This window comes from Podarcis melisellensis, assembly GCF_964234715.1.
Source record: "Podarcis melisellensis genome assembly, chromosome: 12".
Classification (NCBI taxonomy): Eukaryota; Metazoa; Chordata; class Lepidosauria; order Squamata; family Lacertidae; genus Podarcis; species Podarcis melisellensis.
The window spans coordinates 21,714,844-21,735,484 of NC_138544.1; the positions used below are offsets into that span (position 1 = coordinate 21,714,844).

Below are 20,641 nucleotides of genomic sequence, written 5' to 3' on the forward strand. Positions count from 1 at the left end.
ACCATCTCTTTTTGTTAAACAATCTGTACGCTATGATTGTATTCCGAGGCCCTTCTCTGTGTGCTCCTTCCATGGGAGGTCCAGAAGGTGATAACATAAAAGCAGGCCTTTCTAGCGGTGCCTCCCTGCTTGCGGTATGTTCTTTCCAGCAAGGCTCACTTTGTGCAGTCTTTATTTTTAGGAACCAGGCAAAAGCTTTCCTTTTCAGCCAGCCCCTAATTTGAAGGGTTTTAGGTACTTGCGGCCCCTTTTAGTGGGGCAGGATCTGTGATGCCTGTCTTGTTTGTATAGTTTTGTTTATTTGTTTGTTTCTATTGATTGTTGTAATTAGTTTTACTGTTTAGTATTGTGTTAACAAGTGACCCAAAGTGACTGAAGAATGATTAATAAATAGAATGATAATCTACAGTAACAACAACAGCATAAATAATAATGAAAATCAAAGTAGCTGCCCTGGAAATGAGTCTTAAGAAGCAGAGGAACCTGTTTAAGCAATACCCTCTGACCTGGAAAGTCTCAGAGTAGAGGATGGTGACTCTTCAAGAGATTATTCCTTCCTGTCTTTTGCCTCCCCTGGGCTTGAAGTCTGGGGAGCATGACAAAGTCTATCCATTAACAGACAAGGTTTTTTTTTTTAACTTCTGCTCAAAGTTATATTGGTTCTTCAGTAAATTAAAGCATGGAGAACTCTACCCTTATACATTTATAAGGGTACATTACCCTCATTTTGTTCTTTCTGCTTGAAAATATCTATGCACCTTTAATAGTGATTCAAAGTATAAATGGTCTATTGACTACTGTTGATTGCTGAATGCAACTAATTTGGCTAGATCCCATCACTGCACAATGCAAAGAGCATTAAAGAAAATGATATTTAATCCTGAGCTGGAACACTGAAGAAATTAAATACGCAAAATACAGAATAAAACTGTCTTTAACTGCATGCAACTGAAAGGGGAACAATTTAAAAATACAAAATAATAAAGGCTGCCATGATCTCTAACAAATTAAATTGGTGAAGAGAAAATTATGTGTTTAAACGCCTGAAAATGGTACCAGGAGCAATATGTCATGATACATCCATGCATTGGGAAGCTAGCCAATTTCAGTAAGTTCTGTTTCCAAGCAGAGAAAGATCCATAGCAATTCAATGAATATATTATGTAAAGCACACCTTTATTTCCATTAGAACACATACGGTTCTTCTGATTTATCTCCAATATATCTTGAAATTATTCAGAGCCCTGTGACATCTTTAAAATTTTCATCTTTAAGTTTTTGTAGATCAGAACCCACTTTGTCAGATGAAGAAGTGTTATCTACAGCTGGCAGATATGGACTGATAGATACAGGCTTGGATGCTAAAAATGGGCCTGGAAGTTCCCAGAAGGAAAATTTCCTCTCACCTCTTCTATTCTGCAGCCACCTGCTCTTTGGGGAAAACCTTTTTGAAGCATCTGGGGGCCCCATTGAACTATGTTAGCTCAGTCAGTAGAGCATGAGACACTTAATCTCAGGTTCGTGACTTCAAGCGCAGAGTTGGGGAAAAGATTCCTGTATTGCAGGGGTTGGGCTAGATGACCGTCATGGTCCCTTCTGATTCTATGATTCTATGTGAGATGGAGCATTGCCCGGGGGGGGGGGGGAGAGAGATGTTGCTGAGGCAGGTCAGGAGCATTCAAAATCAGGAGGGAAGGGAACTTTCCTTACATGAACTCTCCCCCCCCTTCACTTACCATAACATCTGCATATGAATTCAAACTGAAAATTTTTTGTACTGGAGTCTCCCTTTGTCTCTTTTTATGTTTGATCTGCTTTCATCATTCATGCCTTATAATTTCACAAGTAAACCTTTAGAGAGGACTATAACTTTATATATATACTTTGGTTTTCCGTGTATAACACGCCCCCGTGTATAAGATGACTCTTATTTTTGGGGACCGCAATATAAAAAAATGGGGAGGGGGAGAGAATTGCCGAATTGCACATATCGCCATGACCACCAATCGTCAGCACGCTCGCCACCAAAAGCCCACCTGCACTCTCAACGCAAACACAGCCGATTGCACACACACCTTGCCACTGCCATAAATAACCCGCCCAATTGCAGCAGCTACGGCCAATCGGCAGCAGGCCTTGCCGCAGCAACCAAATACACACCCAATCACCACTGCCAATCTCCTGCTGGCTGCTGCCACCAACAGTCTGTCCCCCCTCTGCTATCCGTATATAAGATGACCCACAATTTTTGCCTATTATTTCTGAGGAAAATATATCATCTTATACACAGAAAAAATTTGCATATCCAAGTGCCCATAGCTTAAGCACATTTCCTGTGTATCTCAATTATCTCACGTAGAAGACTACAGTATCAAAGGAATAATTAAAATTATACTATGCAGGTAGTGCCTTAGGGTGATCTCTTTTCACACCTCCCTGTCGTTCACTTCATCTACCGATGACACAAGCTTCTAAATATTGCAAAAGTAAGAATCAAAAACTTTAAAAGTTTCGTTGCGGCTGTCAACAGTTTAAAAAGCCTACCTTGTGAGACATTCCATGCTGTCTTTTACGTCAAAATCCATGTGTTATTTATGAATTGGTTGTATAATGATAGATTATTTATGCTCTGTAATTTATTGCACTACTTGCCCTAAAAGCCTTTGGAGAAAGAAAAATAGCACGGACAGGCATACTTACTAGGCAGTCATATTATTAAAAATAGATGGTGTGTATGTTTTACAGTATTATAGGTTTTAAATAGCAGCAGCATTTAATCCCCAGTAGGAATGAAGGGTCGCTGTTTGGAAGCAGGGTATCTGAGGTTGTAATAATGTCCCGGGAATAATGCTTACTTGGAACCAAGTCCCTCTGAAATCAATGGGGCTGACTTTCATGTAACGTGTAAGAGAGTAAGCAGTATTTTTTCTTTTAGCACCATTTTTTATTTAATGGGTCTCAACAAGAGTTGCTTAGGCTGCAATCCTGTGCCACTTTACCTGGGAATAAGCCCCAGGGGTTCCTGTACCTGGGCTTAAATTGGATGAATGGTGGAAAAATCAGTAGGTGCCAACTCCAACCTTCTTCTTATGAGTCTTAAATTATGTGACATTTCCCTCACAACACTGCATTTTGGTTCTGCAAACCAATTTTTAGCAACAGCCATTGGCTATTAAAACATATGAGTTTTAGTCAATTATTTGATTACTCTATTACTGATTAAATTTGCATATGGCGAGAACCAATATTTGTGAAATAAGAAGCTTACTTTTTCTATTTTTTTAGATGGTATACATGGTTTCTATGGTGGGCACCATCTTAGAAAAGCTATTTCAAACAGATCTTTTAGATTATAATATTTTTTTATTTGATAGCTCTAACTGATCATTCAGTTAAATGTTGGTGCCTTGCTGCATGTTGATGCTTTTAAAGGCATCATCTTTAAAGGCACAGGGGCTCTGCCTAAAATCACCACACACAAAAACTCGGGACAGATGCTTGTAACCTTAAATACAAAGTGGAATCACGAGATATCCCAACATATAGCTCTTAATAAAGCCACATTTGCTGGGAAGTGTTGTACTCTGGCAGACAGAAGTTGCTCCAATAAAAAGCATCACCATTCCTTCTCTGTGTCATTGTTAAAGGCAGGCAGCCTGGTCTGGAGAGATAATGGATTCATCATGAAATACTGTATTGCAGACCGCTGTGTGAGGCTGTCTTTGTGTTTGCAGGATTGCTCTGAGCAATCAGCCACTCAAATGTTGAACAAATGGCTTCACTTTAGAGCGAGCTCTGGCAGAGCAATAAAGCCTGAGCTGGGAAGAGCTTTACAGAAAAAGGAGGAGGTTGAAATGTAGCAAGGCAGATAGATTTAAGATCTGAGGATAGAGACAGACCTAGTTAACAGGTGGATTTTATATTTTCAAATGTGGGGCATCAGCCATTGTAGGTTCCTTCTTCCCAGAAATTCTAGGTGCAACCTGAAACCTGCATAGCATCTAACAGACCCTCATTTGAATGCCTGCAGCCTTCTCCCCCATTCCCTCTTGAGACTGTGATGAGATCCAGACTCCATCACTTCACCACCACCAGCCAACGTTTTTCCTTCTCTGCCATGTAACCCAGAAGTACTGTAGCTAATGTGGGGCCCTCCAGATGTTGTGGATCACAACTCCCACAGTCCTGACCATACATAAATCCGGCGCTGACTCCAAGGATGTGCTATTGGTATCCAGCAGCACACTGGTTCTGAACCTGGAAGGGGTTTTCTCCACTGACATCTCCTAGACAATAAGAACGGTACTTTTTTGCTTTAACTTGAAAGTGGTCAGGCACAATGAATGGAGAGAAACTACAGTGGTACTTCGGGTTACATACGCTTCAGGTTACAAACGCTTCAGGTTACAGACTCCGCTAACCCAGGGTTAGAGAACTTTGGGTTAAGAACTCAGGTTAAGAACTTTGCTTCAGGATGAGAACAGAAATCGGGCTCTGGCAGCAGCGGGAGGCCCCATTAGCTAAAGTGGTGCTTCAGGTTAAGAACAGTTTCAGGTTAAGAATGGACCTCCGGAACAAATTAGTACTTAACCAGAGGCACCACTGTAGAGGCGCTGGGTAGTATTCAACTATGTTTTTTTGCAGGAACATTACTAATTTAGGCCTGTTAAGTTCAGTGGCTCTACTCTGAAAAAAACTTTGTAGAATAGCACCCAGGGCTAAGATGTAACTGATCATTATGAAAATTGTTATCTTCATATTTGAGCTCAACTTGTTTGATACTTTTGGGTTTGTGTTTAAATAAAATGGTTCTAATGTATGTTCATATTTTTTAAAAAAACAACAACAGTAGAATAAAAAAGGAGGCAGCAGACTAATTGCTTGCATTTATGGTCTGCCCACACTTTTAAAAAATGTATTTGCCAAGTAAATTAAACTATCTAGTAACAGGTAAGAAATAAATGTTAGAAAGAGAGAGATCATTAGAATTCTGTGTGAAAAATGAACACATGGGTTTGTCTTCTAATTGGTCTTTGCAAAACATATTATGAAAAGTGACTGGAGGTTGATTGAAAAATTAGATTAACTTTTAGACACTTCTTCTATAATACTCTTGAGTCAGCCATCTGGCCACCCTTTTCCCCTGAGGGATGAGGATCTACAAAACTATAGTAGTAGGCTTCCTGCCTCAACCTCAGAGAACAACATATTCTGTTGAAGTTTTACTGTGAGCCATTAGGGACAACCTGAGTGGCACTGTATATGGAATTTATTTAAGTTGAAATATTAATTACATTGTACAACACGATTTTACTGGATTCCCCCCCCCTCCCAAAAAAGGCATCTATAACAAAGCCTAGTTGATAAGGGATGGTAAAAAGGTAAAGGGACCCCTGACCATTAGGTCCAGTCGTGGCCGACTTTGGGGTTGTGGTGCTCATCTTGCTTTATTGGCCGAGGGAGCCGGCATACAGCTTCTGGGTCATGTGGCCAGCATGACTAAGCCGCTTCTGGTGAACCAGAGCTGTGCACGGAAATGCTGTTTACCTTCCCGCAGGAGTGGTACCTATTTAGCTACTTGCACTTTTATGTGCTTTCGAACTGGCAGGAGCAGGGACCGAGAAACAGGAGCACACCCCGTCACGGGGATTCGAACCATCGACCTTCTGATTGGCAGGTCCTAGGCTCTGTGGTTTAACCCACAGTGCCACCCAAGTCCCTGATAAGGGATGGTAATGGAACACAATAAGCAAATGTGGACTCATGAGCAAATAACTATAGGGGGTTTAGATGCCACACCTATTCATTCAAAGAAGATGAGTAGGGTGTGTGGGATTGCACATGCTTGGCCCATTGCCAATGCATCCAACAGCCACACACACACACACACACACACACACACACACACACTGCTACCTAGTCCCTCATTTCCCTCTGCGTTTCCCTCTACAGCATATGCAGTAACCGCTTTCTTGACCGTTGGACCCACTATTGCACTTGTCCACTCAATGTGCCAGAGCCTGTCTTCTCATGCAAGAGAGGTCTCCAACACTACCTCCAAGCATCTGGAAACAGCTGTCTGTAGGCAGTCTGTGATAAATCTGTAATGCAGTACACTTCCGATAAACTAGCTTTCTACAAATTAGAAACTGACCCAGACATCCTGAGAGTGGACTGGATTAGTCACATTCCAGGAAAGTGGCAGAACACCCAGGCCATATAACACCTCTTGTCTGCTGAATCCCATTACACCTTACCCCCTTAAAATAGACGGTTGAGTGCTAGCTAAGTGAAACACTGCCTCCCAATAAATGGAAATATCCTTTCATGTCCTGCTTCCTTTAAAAGTAACACCCAGCCCTTGTAGTACCAGCTTTGAAGCTAATTTTCCAAATTCTCCCTTGGCTGTGCTCAAATGTGCAAGGGATGCCCAGGCCCCAAACTGCAAAGTACTCACAACTATGCATTCAGAATAAGGTCTTAAAGGGTAATTTACATTGTCACTGTGGCTACATTTAGATAATGGTAGCAGTGATGTCAGACTCAGTTTGCTAAACTGTTATTAAAATGTATCATTTACAGTAAATGCAGGAGTCAAGAGACCTACACAGTTGTTTGGGGCACATTCAAATAACAGGTGGGAAATAACAGGGAGAGAAAAATAAATTAACCAGTATTTTCCAGCTAGCAAGTTGTGAACCTCTTGGTTCTGAAGTGTGTTGCCATTGAGGTTTATATGCAATAAAGTTACTGCAAGTTGAAATGGGCAGAAATAAAGTGAACATCTTTAAGGGAAGCAGTTTCTGTGGTTTTGAATCTAGTGGGGATGTATTTCCTGCACAATCCACATACATTTCCAATATGATACAAAACTTGTTTGTGCAATGGATAAAAATTGTTGGAATCAACCCCCGTGGAGGAAGGAGAATAGGATAAAAGGGATTTTAAAAAGACTCAAGTCAACACCCAGAGCTGTTCCATCAACTTCTGCTGGACTTCCCTAGGGCATGTGCTAAATATTTCATTGCTGTGGCCATACAAAAATCCTCAATTAAAAAAACTGAGCACAAACCCTTGAATTTTAATTACAACTAATTACATTTGTTAATCACTTTATACAAAAAGTGACACAACAACAACAACAACAACAACAACTCATGATTTATCCCCCACCCATCCAGCTGAGTTTCCTCAGACACTCTGGGCAGCTCCCAAAATTTTAAAAACAGATAAAATACAAACAGATAAAAACAAAAGCCAGAAAAAAATTAAAACAATTTTCAGTACAAAACACCTAAAAATGCTTATAGGGTAACAAAATAAAAGGGACAAATCCCACAACACTCTTTTAAATGATGAGAAGCACTGTAGAGGCCAACTTAGTTACCAAAGGCCTTAGTGAACAAAAATGTCTTTGCTTGGCATCTAATTTAGAGCTTGAAGTCCACTTTCAGATACTTAACACCTAGAAAGTCTTGCCTGAGTATCAGCAAGCAGCCAATCTCTAAAGCAATCTATTCTCTTATTGTGTCTTCTTTTTTAATTGTGCCATTTACAAACTGTTGCTGGAAGCCGCAGATTAGCCATGGTAAATGAACTGTAAAAAAGTGAACCACCACGCAAACTAGTACAATAATTTGGAAATTAAAAGATAATCATTTTGCTGTGATCAGCAATAATGTGTTAAGCTTTAATGACTGGAAATCTAGCAACTGTAGTACTAAAGACTGTCCTTGCATGAATTCTTATCCTTAACTGAATTTCTAGGAAAAAAATATTGTCATTTGGGTAATTGTTATGATTATGTCTATTTTAATTACATGCAAGCAGAAATAACTTGGGGAAAACTCTGTATTCTCTTGTCAGGAAATCAAAATGGGCTGAGTACCCAACAGTGACAGTAGCAATGTGCCAGAAGAATAGCAAGGTTTATATTTTTGTCCCAATAAGTTGTTGGCTGTGATTTCCATTGTGTGACTAAGGCTTGCAGGAAACGTTTTGTGCTTAAAAAAAAAAACCACCAGCCAACTCTGAAAGGAATTACCCAAGGCATATCATGAGAAGAGGCAAGTTTGCCGTGCTATTAAAACAACAACAAACTATATTTACAAGAACCCCCCTAATTAGCCTCTAATTCTTGGTTTCAATGGCGAGTGATTAACTGAAACTGTTATAGCTATGTACCCTTATGGAGCATAGCAAATTATTCTCTAGTGATTCAGATTTCTAGAGTCAGTTTCAGTTCTTTGGAGAGATATGTTTAAAGTTTCTCCTTTTCTTTACCTTCTTTCAGCCTAACAAATTATTAGAACAGGACAGCATTGTGATAATGCACCCCAGATAAGCAGGAAAATGTTGGACTTTCATTCTTTAAAAATGAATCTCTGGGTGATAAAAACATAAGCAATGGATTTCCCCCATCCAACATTCCATTATTAAATGAGAAGGTAGAGCAAATTTGGCAGAAGCAGGGAAAAGTGAAATTTATTGATGATGAACTGAAGTAAGAACAAGCAAGTCTTTGACCAAAAGATGCTCTTCAAGATACAGTTGGAAATGTATGGTATAGGAATACAACTATTTTTGTAGATAGCAAACTAGTAGCATCCATTTGTGTAAGCTGTTACTTGTCAAGCGATTCCATTTCCCCTTTCCTACATAGCTCATTTTAAGACCATTTCCCATCACTTTAGCACTTGTTTCCATTTCAGATGCTTTACAGTTAGTGTTGATGCCATGAACACAGTAGATGCTTTCTGCAGTAATCACAATGGCAATTAACTGAAATAGATGATACGTGCCTGTACAGTTTTGCATTTTCAAATGAAGGATGATGCTCAAATGGAACAATTTTAAGAGATGTCTTCTTCTTGCTTCTTCGGTGCAGGCGGTATCCAAAATTATTTTGATCTCCCACAATACTTAGATCCAAAACAGATTTCTGACAACTGCTAAACAAAAATAGGTAAAGGTAAAGGGACCCCCTGACCATTAGGTCCAGTCGTGGATGACTCTGGGGTTGCGGAGCTCATCTCACTTTATTGGCCAAGGGAGCCGGCATACAGCTTCCGGGTCATGTGGCCAGCATGACTAAGCTGCTTCTGGCGAACCAGAGCAGTGTATGGAAACACTGTTTACCTTCCCGCTGGAGCGGTACCTATTTATCTACTTGCACTTTCATGTGCTTTCGAACTGCTAGGTGAGCAGGAGCAGGGACCAAGCAATGGGAGCTCACCCCATTGCCGTGATTTGAACTGCCGACCTTCTGATCGTCAAGCCCTAGGCTCTGTGGTTTAACCCACAGCACCACCCACATCCCAAAACAAATATACTCTGGCTCAAAATATAAAAACCAGAGAACAAGTGCAGTGTAGTGGCTAGACCAGGGGTAATCAACCTTTTTATACCTACTGCTCACTAATGCATCTTTCTTGATAGTAACATTTCCTTACCACCCACCAGTGCTCGATGGAAGAAGGATTCAGCTTGTGCCGTAGAACCCCCTGCTGCCCACCTAGAATCCTGAAATGCCCACTAGTGGGCGGTAGGGACCAGGCTGACATATTGGACATTCCTGCCCTAGAATTATAGTATTGTAGGGTTGGAAGGGACCTTGAGGATAATCTAGTCCAACCCTCTGCATTGCAGGAATATGCAGCTGTCCCATCCTTTTTATATTTGCTCTCAGCCCTCATTTGCCCTCTTACACACACACGGTTGCCTCGGGTGCTAGTCCTACTCAGAGTAGACTCACTGAAATGAATTAAAAATCCAAACTTTAATTTCAAAGGGTCTGCCCTAAGTAGGATTTAGTTGGATGTAGCCTGTTGTTATGACCAAAGTATTTTACTCAAAAATATCTGCACAAACCAGTTTACCTCAGTGCATTATTCTCAGAGGGAGGGGGGACTCATTTATTTATAATTGATTAATCATATGGGACTAAATTGCATTATGTTGTAAGGACCTTTTATTAAATATTACAATTGGAAAGCTGGAAGGGACCCAAGGGTCATCTAGTCCAACCCACTGCAATGCCTGGAACCTGGCATTGGGCTGCAAGAATGTACTGTAAACTATCACATTTTCAAAATGTCTGATAGCCAAGTTCCACTACTTTTCACAGGCTGGGAGTAGGAACATTCCAACAATAATATTCCAACTGTACAGTTGTGCAGGCATAAAACTAAAACCCTTCATTGGTGTATTTGGAAAATTCTTCCCCATTTGTAGAAGGTAAATGCTGTAACCTATTTTATTCAGAATCTGTGGCGTAGCGTGGGGGTGCAGGGGGGGCCGGCCGCACCGGGCACAACATCGAGGGGGCGCGCTCGCACTCGCAGCTCTCTGCCCCTACCTGGCTCCACGGGTTAGGGGGCGCAAATTCCTTGCCTTGCCGCCCGGGTGCTGACAACCCACGCTACGCCACTGTTCAGAATATAAAACATTTCTTTTCCATTAAATGTGGATTCCATTCTCTTTTCATGCCCTCTGAATCTAATAAACTAAAGAAACATCTTAGCAGTATATTCAGAACATTGCAGGTTACAGATTTACAACGAAGGGATTATTTTGCCCCCTACCCAATGTATTATTAACATGCTTAATTTACTACCATGGTCTTCATTTTGTAACAGCCAGAAGGATGGAGTGAACAACAGTGGATGGGGCATTCTCTGACTATTACATAATGCACTTTAAACTAGCATGCAGCCCAGGCCAATGTTGCAAGCAGTACACGGATCATTACTTTAAATCGGCATTGCACAAAACCGGGTATCTCATATTTCTGAGTTTGAGAATGTCACTTTACAAGTATGTTCCTAGCCCTCACCATTGCCTAGAAAATGTCTGAATCACAACTGCAGAAAAGAGTTTATCTAATGAGATTTACTGACCATGTAGAATCCACCACCATATTCCTCTGCAATGACCCAACTTCTCTCTTTTCTGGTTACAGTAGTTCCCAACCATGTCTTTGAGCAAAGAGCCTGAAAGACCATGTAAAGGGAAACAAAGTTCCCAACCATGTCTTTGAGAAACAAAGAGGCAATTACACAAACTCCTTTCCCCTTTATCCCCCCACCCAACAAAATGCTGACAGAAACATGAAGAGAGTAAGACTGGGCAGGGGAAACAATTGGCCACAATGGGTTGTATTCACTGCTAATCCTACTCAGAGCAGATCCATTGACATTAATGGGCATGCCTCACTTAGAGTACACCTATTACTGTTAGTGAACCTGAGTTAGACTTAACTGAATACCATCCAAACAGATGAGCAAAGGATGGAGCAGATGAGAGACAGGGACAAGGCTACAGGAACCTCAGAGAGAGGTTTAAAGGGAACACTTGATGTGGACTTAAGGCAGAATCGAACATGGAGATAAACAAAATCATGTCATCAAACAGTTTGACCTGTTGTTTGTTTGTTTGTATGTTTAAAAAACCTTTCTTCCTGCCTTTATAGTGATATCTTCAAGGTAACCCAGTTTTTGAAATTGGTTTAAAATTGCACGGTCATATTTCACTCTAAACTAAATCACACAATTATTTCATTCTTGTCTTTTGAAACTGTGACCCCCTAAATCATTGGTAGAGAGGAACAGTCATACTTTACATTTCCAACAACCAAGGCTTTTGTTCCCCACTACTTAGCTGCATCTTATCTCAGCCTCTTTGCCCTCCTTTTTCATATTCCCCATGTGAACCAACCATGTGAGTGTAACTATGCACAGTACATGTTCTTATCCAACATTTGGGGTCTGCAACATTTGCTATAGGTCCCTCAGTGTTGGTAATGTAACTATCTTAATGCTTGCATATCAATGTGCAACCTAGTGCTGGAAACCAAAATCCAGGAAGTTGTGGTTTTGTCTTGTTTTGTTTTAATATTTTTCTTTGTCCAATGGAAAGAAGTAACAGAACTTGCAGCTTACTTAGTTAACTGAAATTCATATATAAACCTTCTTCCAGCAAAATCTCATCTTCTTGAAGTGTCTGCAATTTATTAGATTTCTTCTTTTCTTATGTAAAGGTAAATTTATTACTCTCAGAATCTATTGGCCTGGGTGTATATGTCTTTTATTAAACATTTGTAATAATTTCATCCTGGAACTTGTAAGCTATTCTTACACATGATAATATATTGCTTTGCCCTCACTCTCCCAAACAGTATCAAATGGGAGGGTATGGAACTTTACAAAAAGGAGCCATTGAAGACTATGTAAAATATCTGCAAGAGAAAAGACCCTTCAAAGCACACTGGTTGCCTGTCCAGTTCTGGGTGCATTCAACATTGTGATGATTATAGGATATAAAACCTTACAAGGCCTGAATCCAATGTACCTCAGTATCTTTTCCCATACAACCCTCTCTGTCTATTAAAGGTAAAGGGACCCCTGACCATTAGGTCCAGTCGTGACCAACTCTGGGGTTGTGGTGCTCATCTCGCTTTACTGGCCGAGGGAGCCGGAATAAAGCTTCTGGGTCACGTGGCCAGCATGACTAAGCCACTTCTGGCGAACCAGAGCAGCACACGGAAACGTCGTTTACCTTCCCGCCGGAGCAGTACCTATTTATTTACTTGCACTTTGACATGCTTTCGAACTGCTAGGTTGGCAGGAGCAGTGACCGAGCAATGGGAGCTCACCCCGTCGTGGGGATTCGAACCACCAACCTTCTGATCTTTCTCCTAGGCTCTGTGGTTTAACCCACAGCACCACCCGCATCCCTCTCTGTCTGTTACGTGTCCATAAATTTAATTATTTCTGCACATTGAGAAGGGCCTTCTTTGCTCTGGTGCCCTAAATATAGAAATTACTTCCTAGAGAAGCTTGCTCTAAACCCCAATTGGAGCCAATATAGCTGCCTCCTGATATTGTTGGACTACAATTCCTATAGTCCCTGACCATTAGCCATGTGGGCTGGAGCTGATGTGGGTTGTGGTTCAAAACATGAGAAGGTCACTGCATTGGCTGCTTCTTCTGTACCACATTATAAACAAGTAAGACTTTTTTTTTTACATTGTGCTTTTGTAACTTAATTTATGGTTTGGAGGGAGGTATTTTTTTTGGGGGGGGAGTGGTGTTCTCTTGATGTTGACTTTATCCTGCTTATATTCTATTGTACCTTGATATTTTATAGGTATTGTGAACTTTGGTCACATTGAACAGAGAAAAAGGCAGAACAAATTTTCTAAAATAAATAAATATATACAGTGGTACCTTGGGTTACAGATGCTTCAGGTTACAGACTCCGCTAAGCCAGAAATAGTACCTTGGGTTAAGAACTTTGTTTCAGGATGAGAACAGAAATCGTGCGGCAGCAGCAGCAGCGGGAGGCCCCATTAGCTAAAGTGGTACCTCAGGTTAAAAACAGTTTCAGGTTAAGAATGGACCTCCAGAACGAATTAAGTTCTTAACCTGAGGTACCACTAAAATCACGTAAGTCAGTGGAGCAATCCTAAATGGGGCTAGAGAGCAGGAGTGTGGAACAGTAGCAGAAGGGCCCAATGATTGGCCTTTTGGGGGATCCAGCAGATCCAGAACCTCTGGCACGCTACCCTGCTAGGAAATGCTCCATTAGGGAACCTCCATTAGGGAACCTCCGGCTAGAAGGAGCAGTTTGATCACTCCAGTGAAGCAAGGGCTGCAGGTGCAGCAGAACACCTTTACCTGCCTATCCTCAATCAGCTGTGTTCGTCTCCACTAGCCAATTGGGGAAACAGAAACAGAATCCTAACCCACACTGTCCCCAGACATCAACATACAGGATTAAGATTGCACAGAAATGCTTTCCGCCCTTATCAGCAATCCAAAACTCATATTGAAAACTGTCCTTTGGTTTCCATTTTCCTAGCCTGTCTTTTTCTTGATTTGAGACCACTTCCAAATTTGGCATCTATTGTCGGAGAACTCGTCAAGTCCCACAGGATAAAGGGTTCACATAAACACCAGTTAATTGTATGTGTTGGGGTGCCAGAATTATGTGAGTGCAAGGCACCCATCATTCTTAAAATTGGTAAGAGTTAGAATTAATCAAGGCTTGATTAAAGTCTACTAAACATGGAAATTCTGGGGGTTTGTTTATGCTAACAAGCCAGACTAGCCTGGCAAGGCTAGCTGAGGGTAAGCCATTAAGGAACAAAGCAGAGTAATGGCCCATCAAGGAAACCATCAAGAGAGAGTGCCGGACTGCCAGACAAGGAGGTGAGGGAACCCTCCTCTGGCTGTGAGGGTTTCAGGGTAGATGATGTAATCAAACAAGAAAAAAGTGTCAGTTTTGCAAGCAGTTTGGGAAGCAGAGAATGATGAGTAGAACATGATGTGGACCAATGGTGACAGGCAGAAACAAAAGAGACACAGAGCATGGCTTTTTGCTGTTCCTTGAATCCAATGGAATCTGGAATCTTATAGTGGAGGGATTTGAATGCTCTGCAATCCCTTCATCTAGATTCAGGTTGTATATATGTGTAAATAAGCCATCTATCATAAAGACATGACTTTCTCCGCTGTGCCTCACTGTCCCAAAAGGGAACACAGCCCCAGGTTAGTGTTTCTGATACCTCTGGAATCTTGCACCACTCTGCAGAGATTGGGAAGGCGTGTAACAGTATATTCAACCATATCAGCATTATGATAACACTTTTAATCACATGTGTATTGGTTTATGTTAAATTTCACTGTGCCCTTACTACCTTTCCTATGCTTTTAGTAATTACATATTTAAACACTGCAGATATGTGTAACAAAAAAACAAACAAACCACCAAAAGATTTCTTTAAAAATATACAATCATTTTTCACTGCAGAAATTTATTGAGAAAAGCAATCACTGGTGGTTCCCTCCTCCCACCAAACTACCTATTTTGCTCCTGCTACTCTTATTTCTAATTAACTAGTAGAGGGACTTTGCTTAACGGATGGTGACAATGATTTCAAGAAATTGCTGAAGTCCAAGGACTGCTTGTCAGTCAGGAAACCCCAAGAGGCAGCATGAATGTGTCCAACAGGTTATCCCTCAAGAAGGCAATGGCAAGATTGCCACAGCCAGATAAGATAGATGGTGGCTCAGCACCCTGGAAGTACATCACCCCGCCAATGGGCCAATGAGTACAAAAGCTGATGTCCTTGGGGAGATGGAAGCTATACCCCAGCTGCCATTAAAATGTGGGAAGCATGGGGGTCTCACAAAAGTTTGAAGAGGATCAAGAATTCATTGCAGCATTCCCATCCATTATGTCACCGGTGAGGAAACCTTTTTCCTTTAGTAGTCAGATTTCCTTAAAAGCAACTTTTCAAGAGCTGCGTACTGGTGGTGGACATGGGTGGAGCCACTATTGGGCTAGAGCTAAAAATGAGTAGTGACTCTCTTTCTCATTCTCTTTCTTTCTTCTACCAACCCTTCCACCCATTATTTCATTCCTGACAACTCACATGGAATTTGGCTGAGAGCTGCATATGGCCTTGGGACTTCAGGCTGCCCCACTTCTTCGTTACTTGCATTTCAAAATGTGCTCTTGAAGATTTGCAACCCCATCGTAAGCAATCATGTTTACTCCAGTATAAGTACCATTGATTCTAAGGTGGCTTACTTCCAAGTTAGTGCATTAGGCTACGATTCTAAGCACACTTTCTTAGATAAAAACATCTATTAAAAACAAGAGCACTTTAAAGTAAAACGTGTAAGATTACAGCTTGAGTACTTTAAGGCTACTTAAATTCATATAAACTGCTGGTAATAGCCAGTAATGAAGCAAATGCAACATACTTCCAGAAGGGTAATAACCAAACCAATCCATGAGTCTTTATTTATTCAGTAATTTCACTTCAGATAGCCAACTGTGCTGATATCCCAGCTGCTTTCATTTGCTACAAGTGAGACCAATATTCGAGATCTGCTCTTTTCTGAATCACACAACACTGGGGAAGGGAGTTAATTTCAAGCAAGACATCCTAAATTGTATTTTTGTGTCTCTTGTCAACTGCAACCATCCATTTGAAAAGGGGGTGTTTCAATTCATAATGTTTGTCTAAACGCTTGAGCATTTATCACTAACATTATACAGGGACCCATTGTACTGCAGAACAAATGCTAGTGATGAAATACAACCTATTTCTCCTCTTTAACAGTGTTCAGTGATTGCCATAACAGCAGTGCCTCCAACAGGACTAGTATGCTTCTTTCCACACCAGTTCCCAATATTATCTGGAGAGATATGTATACTACTGCTCAGGTGTAGCACCTGGTGAGTGACAGAACTGCATAAGAACATTAGATGAGCACGGCTGCATAGGGCTAAAGGCCCATCTAGTCCAGCATCCTCTTCTCACACTGGTCAACCCAGATGCCTTATGGGAAGCCTGCATGCAGGAACCCCAATACAGCAGCTCTTGGCCCAGTTCTGATTCCCAGCAAGTGGCATTCAGAGGCATACTTCAACCTAGCCATTGTGACACTGAATAACAACATTGCACATGTTATTCATGTGTACCATGAATGCAGTTTGGGAAATCATGAACATGTACAAATAATTCTCAAGTAAAATCCAAATTGCACTGTGTTCCTAAGCAAAGTAGAGAGAAACGTGGTTGCCTGTCACTTCTGCAAGCATCATTCCCTGCTTGTGAACTTCCCAGTCAAATTCTGGCCACTGTTTGAGAGAAGACCCTTAGAAGACTATTATGGAGACACTTCAGTTGATGAAAATTGCCTCCCTCTAAATTGCTTAAGTACAAGCATATAAAGGCCCAAGTAAAGTTTTCTTTTTTACTTGAGGTGATTCAGTCTGCCAAGTTTCTCTGTCACATGTAAACTTCAATGATTAAAGATGAAATAGATAAAAAAAATTATGCTTTAATGAGAGTGCTTTATAAATCAGAACATATTTCCCAACATGATCAGGAATCCTTTCCTGTACTGTTGCCCGGAATTAGAATTAATTCTCCACAGGATTAAAGATGTATTGCTGGATAAGAGTCTTACTGATGACAACAAAATATATCCTCCCCAAAGATTTAGAATAAAAGGAGCTATGTTAGCTACAGTCAATGTTGCTATGTTAAAACATGGGCTCAACGTTTATAACACCGTAATATCACTTTCAAAGGGGTCTGCAGGACAAAATAGTTTATGTAAATTGTACTGTGCAATATTTAAGGTCATGGTCTATTAAAAATGAGTATTTATCAGTCTCATTGATTTTAGTGACAGAGTTAAGCAAGTGCATGCCTTGACTCAGTCATGTGCCATCTTTGAACATAACATTATAACATTGAAATTTGTTTGAGAAAAGATTGGCAGCTTTTGCCACAACCCAACTGAGTGTTGTATTTAGCCCAAATTTAGATCCTTTGCCCACATGTACTTCAAATTGGCTTGGTTGTGATGTAACCTGCATTCCTCTAGAAGTCCAAAAATCAGAAGTCCAACTGAGCTCAAGGGTGGGTATATTTCTTTACCCATTTACATATAAAAAGTTGTTTGGTGTAGGGGTCTTTTTAAAAAGCTATACAAAATGACATTTTACTTCTATGGTTAAAAAAATGCTTGAACATAAGTCAACCTAGAATATACGTCATCATTTTTTGGGGGGTGGGGGGAATGGAGTGGGTGGAATCCTTTTGCTTTCACTTGGTTCCATGTTCCAGTATGAAGCACCTGCCCTGTATATTTATTTTTAATTTACCGGTATTTTTAATTTCTCAAATTGAAATTACTTGAAATTGCTAACATAGAATAAAGCTGGAAAATTTATGCCAAAATGAAAGCCTAACATTTTCATCTAATCCTACTAACCTGGTCCCAGAGTCTGACACAATCTAATTCAGCATTACGATTTATTATAAGTGATTACTGTAACTATAGACTATAATTCACATCTTACAATTTAAGAAGATGCAACTGTATCACCCTGATGCATTGAACCAGAGTCTTGACTAGCGCAATATTCATAGGAGACGGGGACATGGTGGAAGCAACAACCAAGAATTGTCAACACTTTAAAGAACTGATTCATGGTAATCCTCCTAAAAGCAGCTACAGACTTCACAGAAATACTGACATTCTCCCACTGCTAATAAACTTTTGCTGAATGATCCTTATGTACTCCCTTATTTTAATATTTAAATCGTTTTACCTCTATCAGAGCAAATAGCAACATTCTTCCAAAAAAGAAAGTCTACTAACAGGATCTTTAATAATCCTTCAGGTGGTGTGTATTTGTGTGTGTGTTGTCGCATGTGCATGTGTTCAATTATACATACACCCCATACACAAACACACACACCCCTACTATGTGAATACAATATATCACAAGGGAACCATTGAACAGGGATTAACTGAAGCAGCAGGAAGGCCATGTGTGTCCTGTGAAGGGAGGGAAATTGTATTCTAACTGGGTTTTCTTTTCCTTTTAAACACACACACAAACACAAGGAACAGCTGGAACGTTAAAAAAAGAAAAAACAGGCCATCAGGGACGCACGCAACCCTTCAGAGAGAAATCTAGGATTATACTTCTGGGTGAGAACGATTGGATCTGTCCAGGGTCCTGAAAAGCTAACCTTTTTTCTCCCGGCTGCCGTAATAAACTCATTCATTAATCGGACGGATATAGACTTCATTCAGTAACCTCAGACAACAGCTGCCCAGCCAACACACAACCTGGCATACCGGAATTAAGCTTTTAAAGAGATCTTTAAAAAAAAAATTACAATAAAAATCAAAGCTCCATTCTGAGAACGAGGTCTGCCTGTTTCTGTCCCTTACTTCCGAGGAGATTTTCCGAATAGATCTTAAACCAGATCACACAAGGGAGAAATTGGACGGGGAACGGGGCGGGGGGGGTATCAAATCATCTTTGATCGCAAAGTCTCTTTGGATACCCAAAGTTTCTAAAGTGGCAATCATAATGATGTTTGGATGGGCAATAATGGAAAGCACTCCCCCCCCCGTTTTTTCTTTTAAAAAACGAGCGAATTCACATGTTGAAGAAGAAATAGTCTGCAAAGTTTGATCCGAGCCATTTCCCGAGCCCTCCTTCCCCAAAACAGCACCGGCGACGGGATGGAGAGTTTTCCCCGCAAGCCCCGAGAAGCGCCTCGCCTCTGGCTGCCCGGAGGCGCGCCTTGCCTGGGCGAGACTTACGTGTGCCGTCAAACCTAGTGGCGATGGTGTCCAGGAAGGTGTTCTGAGGTGCCAGTAATCCTTTCATAACAGGCATTTTTCCAGCGCGGTGTGAAATTCTCCATCAAAGTTTGCCTTGCGAAGGATGGGGTCGCGGGGAAGAAAGTGCAAAGCGCGCTGGTGGCGGAGGAGGCGAGGAGCAGGAGCAGGAGGAGGAGCAGCGCCGCCGCCGACTTTCGGGCATAGGGAAAGGATGCTACTTTCGCCGCCGCCGCCGCTCCTGCCCACTTTCGCCGACCCGGGGAAGGCGCCCTGCGCGCGAAGCCAAAGAGACCCCTTTGCGCGTGCGCGCTCGCCGAGTCCCCCCCACCCCTCACAGCCCTGCCGCGAGCCACCAGCTGCCGCGAGCCTTGTTGCTCCCTCCCGCGCGGGCGGCGTGGCGGGGACACCCCATTGGCTAGCAGACAAAGCGCCGGGTTTTGGCGGGAGGGAGAAATGGCGGGCTTTTCACGCTGCTACTGAGGGGGTTCGGGGGAGAGCGGGGAGCAAAGGTATCGCCACATGCGATACCCAAGGGCAAAATATATTCGAAGGCAAAGACTGTGTTTTCAGCGCAAGAGCTCACACCCTAGACCATGTGAAACAGCAAAACAACAACAACACCAACATAATAATAATGATGATGATGATGATGATGATGATGATGTGTGCAAATGCATATCAGTCACCTCATAGTATCTACAGCCCCATTCCTCACAGGGTCAGATTTGGGTCGTGTGAAATACTAATGAGGAAAGGAGAGCACCTTGAGAAGATGTTTTCTTCCCACGCCCACTTTTATATATTGGGAAATATATAAGCCCATCAAGGATGCTTGGTTTTGTGGTGCCTTATTCTCCTCAGAGGTCTACTTATTCGGGGAAAAGAACAGCAGTAGCTAACCCATTATGAACTCTAGAAGCTGGGAACTATATGACCTCAGACTCGTAGCAGCAAAGTATCTCAAAAAGTTTTGTGTTGAATATTCATGAGTGCCATTTTTATTTTATGTTAGTTTAATCTTTTAAAATAAATTCTCAATTAAAGAAATGTTAAAAAAGATAGCTTGCCTGGCACCAACTGCCAAAAAAAGAAATGGAGAAAGGCTATCTAATTCTTCATTATCATAAAAGTCTTAGGATGCGATGATATGCAAAAACCCCTGGGAGTCCCACCCGAGAGGAGTGAGACTTTCCACAATGCCAATAATTCATTCAACAGGGTCAGGTAGTTGGTATTTTAGGGCTGTTTGTATTGGCAGCATTAAAACAAAAAGCTTCAGTCCTTTGTCACTGTATTCAATAATAACATTTTTCTGCAAAACACTTATACATAATACAGTCACAATATTTGCCATATTTCATGGCACAATAAAAAGGAAAGCTCTGAGTATCCACACCTACTGAATGTCACTACTAAAGTAATATTCAAAAGAAGGCAATTGATGAATGAGGCCCTCCTGTTTTCTGCAGGAC

The 20,641-nt window shown here is 41.4% G+C and overlaps 1 protein-coding gene across 2 annotated transcripts in view; it reads right to left on the reverse strand.

Annotated features, from left to right (window-relative positions):
• Positions 1 to 19,422, reverse strand: part of KCNH8 (potassium voltage-gated channel subfamily H member 8) — a 178,601-nt gene extending 159,179 nt beyond the window's left edge. For both annotated transcript variants that reach the window (XM_081883164.1, XM_081883163.1), the window contains exon 1: positions 19,149 to 19,422. In XM_081883164.1, coding sequence (XP_081739290.1) covers positions 19,149 to 19,224 — 76 coding nt within the window. In that variant the 5' untranslated portion in view covers positions 19,225 to 19,422. The remainder of the gene's footprint in view (positions 1 to 19,148) is intronic.
• Between the last annotated feature and the right edge of the window lie 1,219 nt (positions 19,423 to 20,641).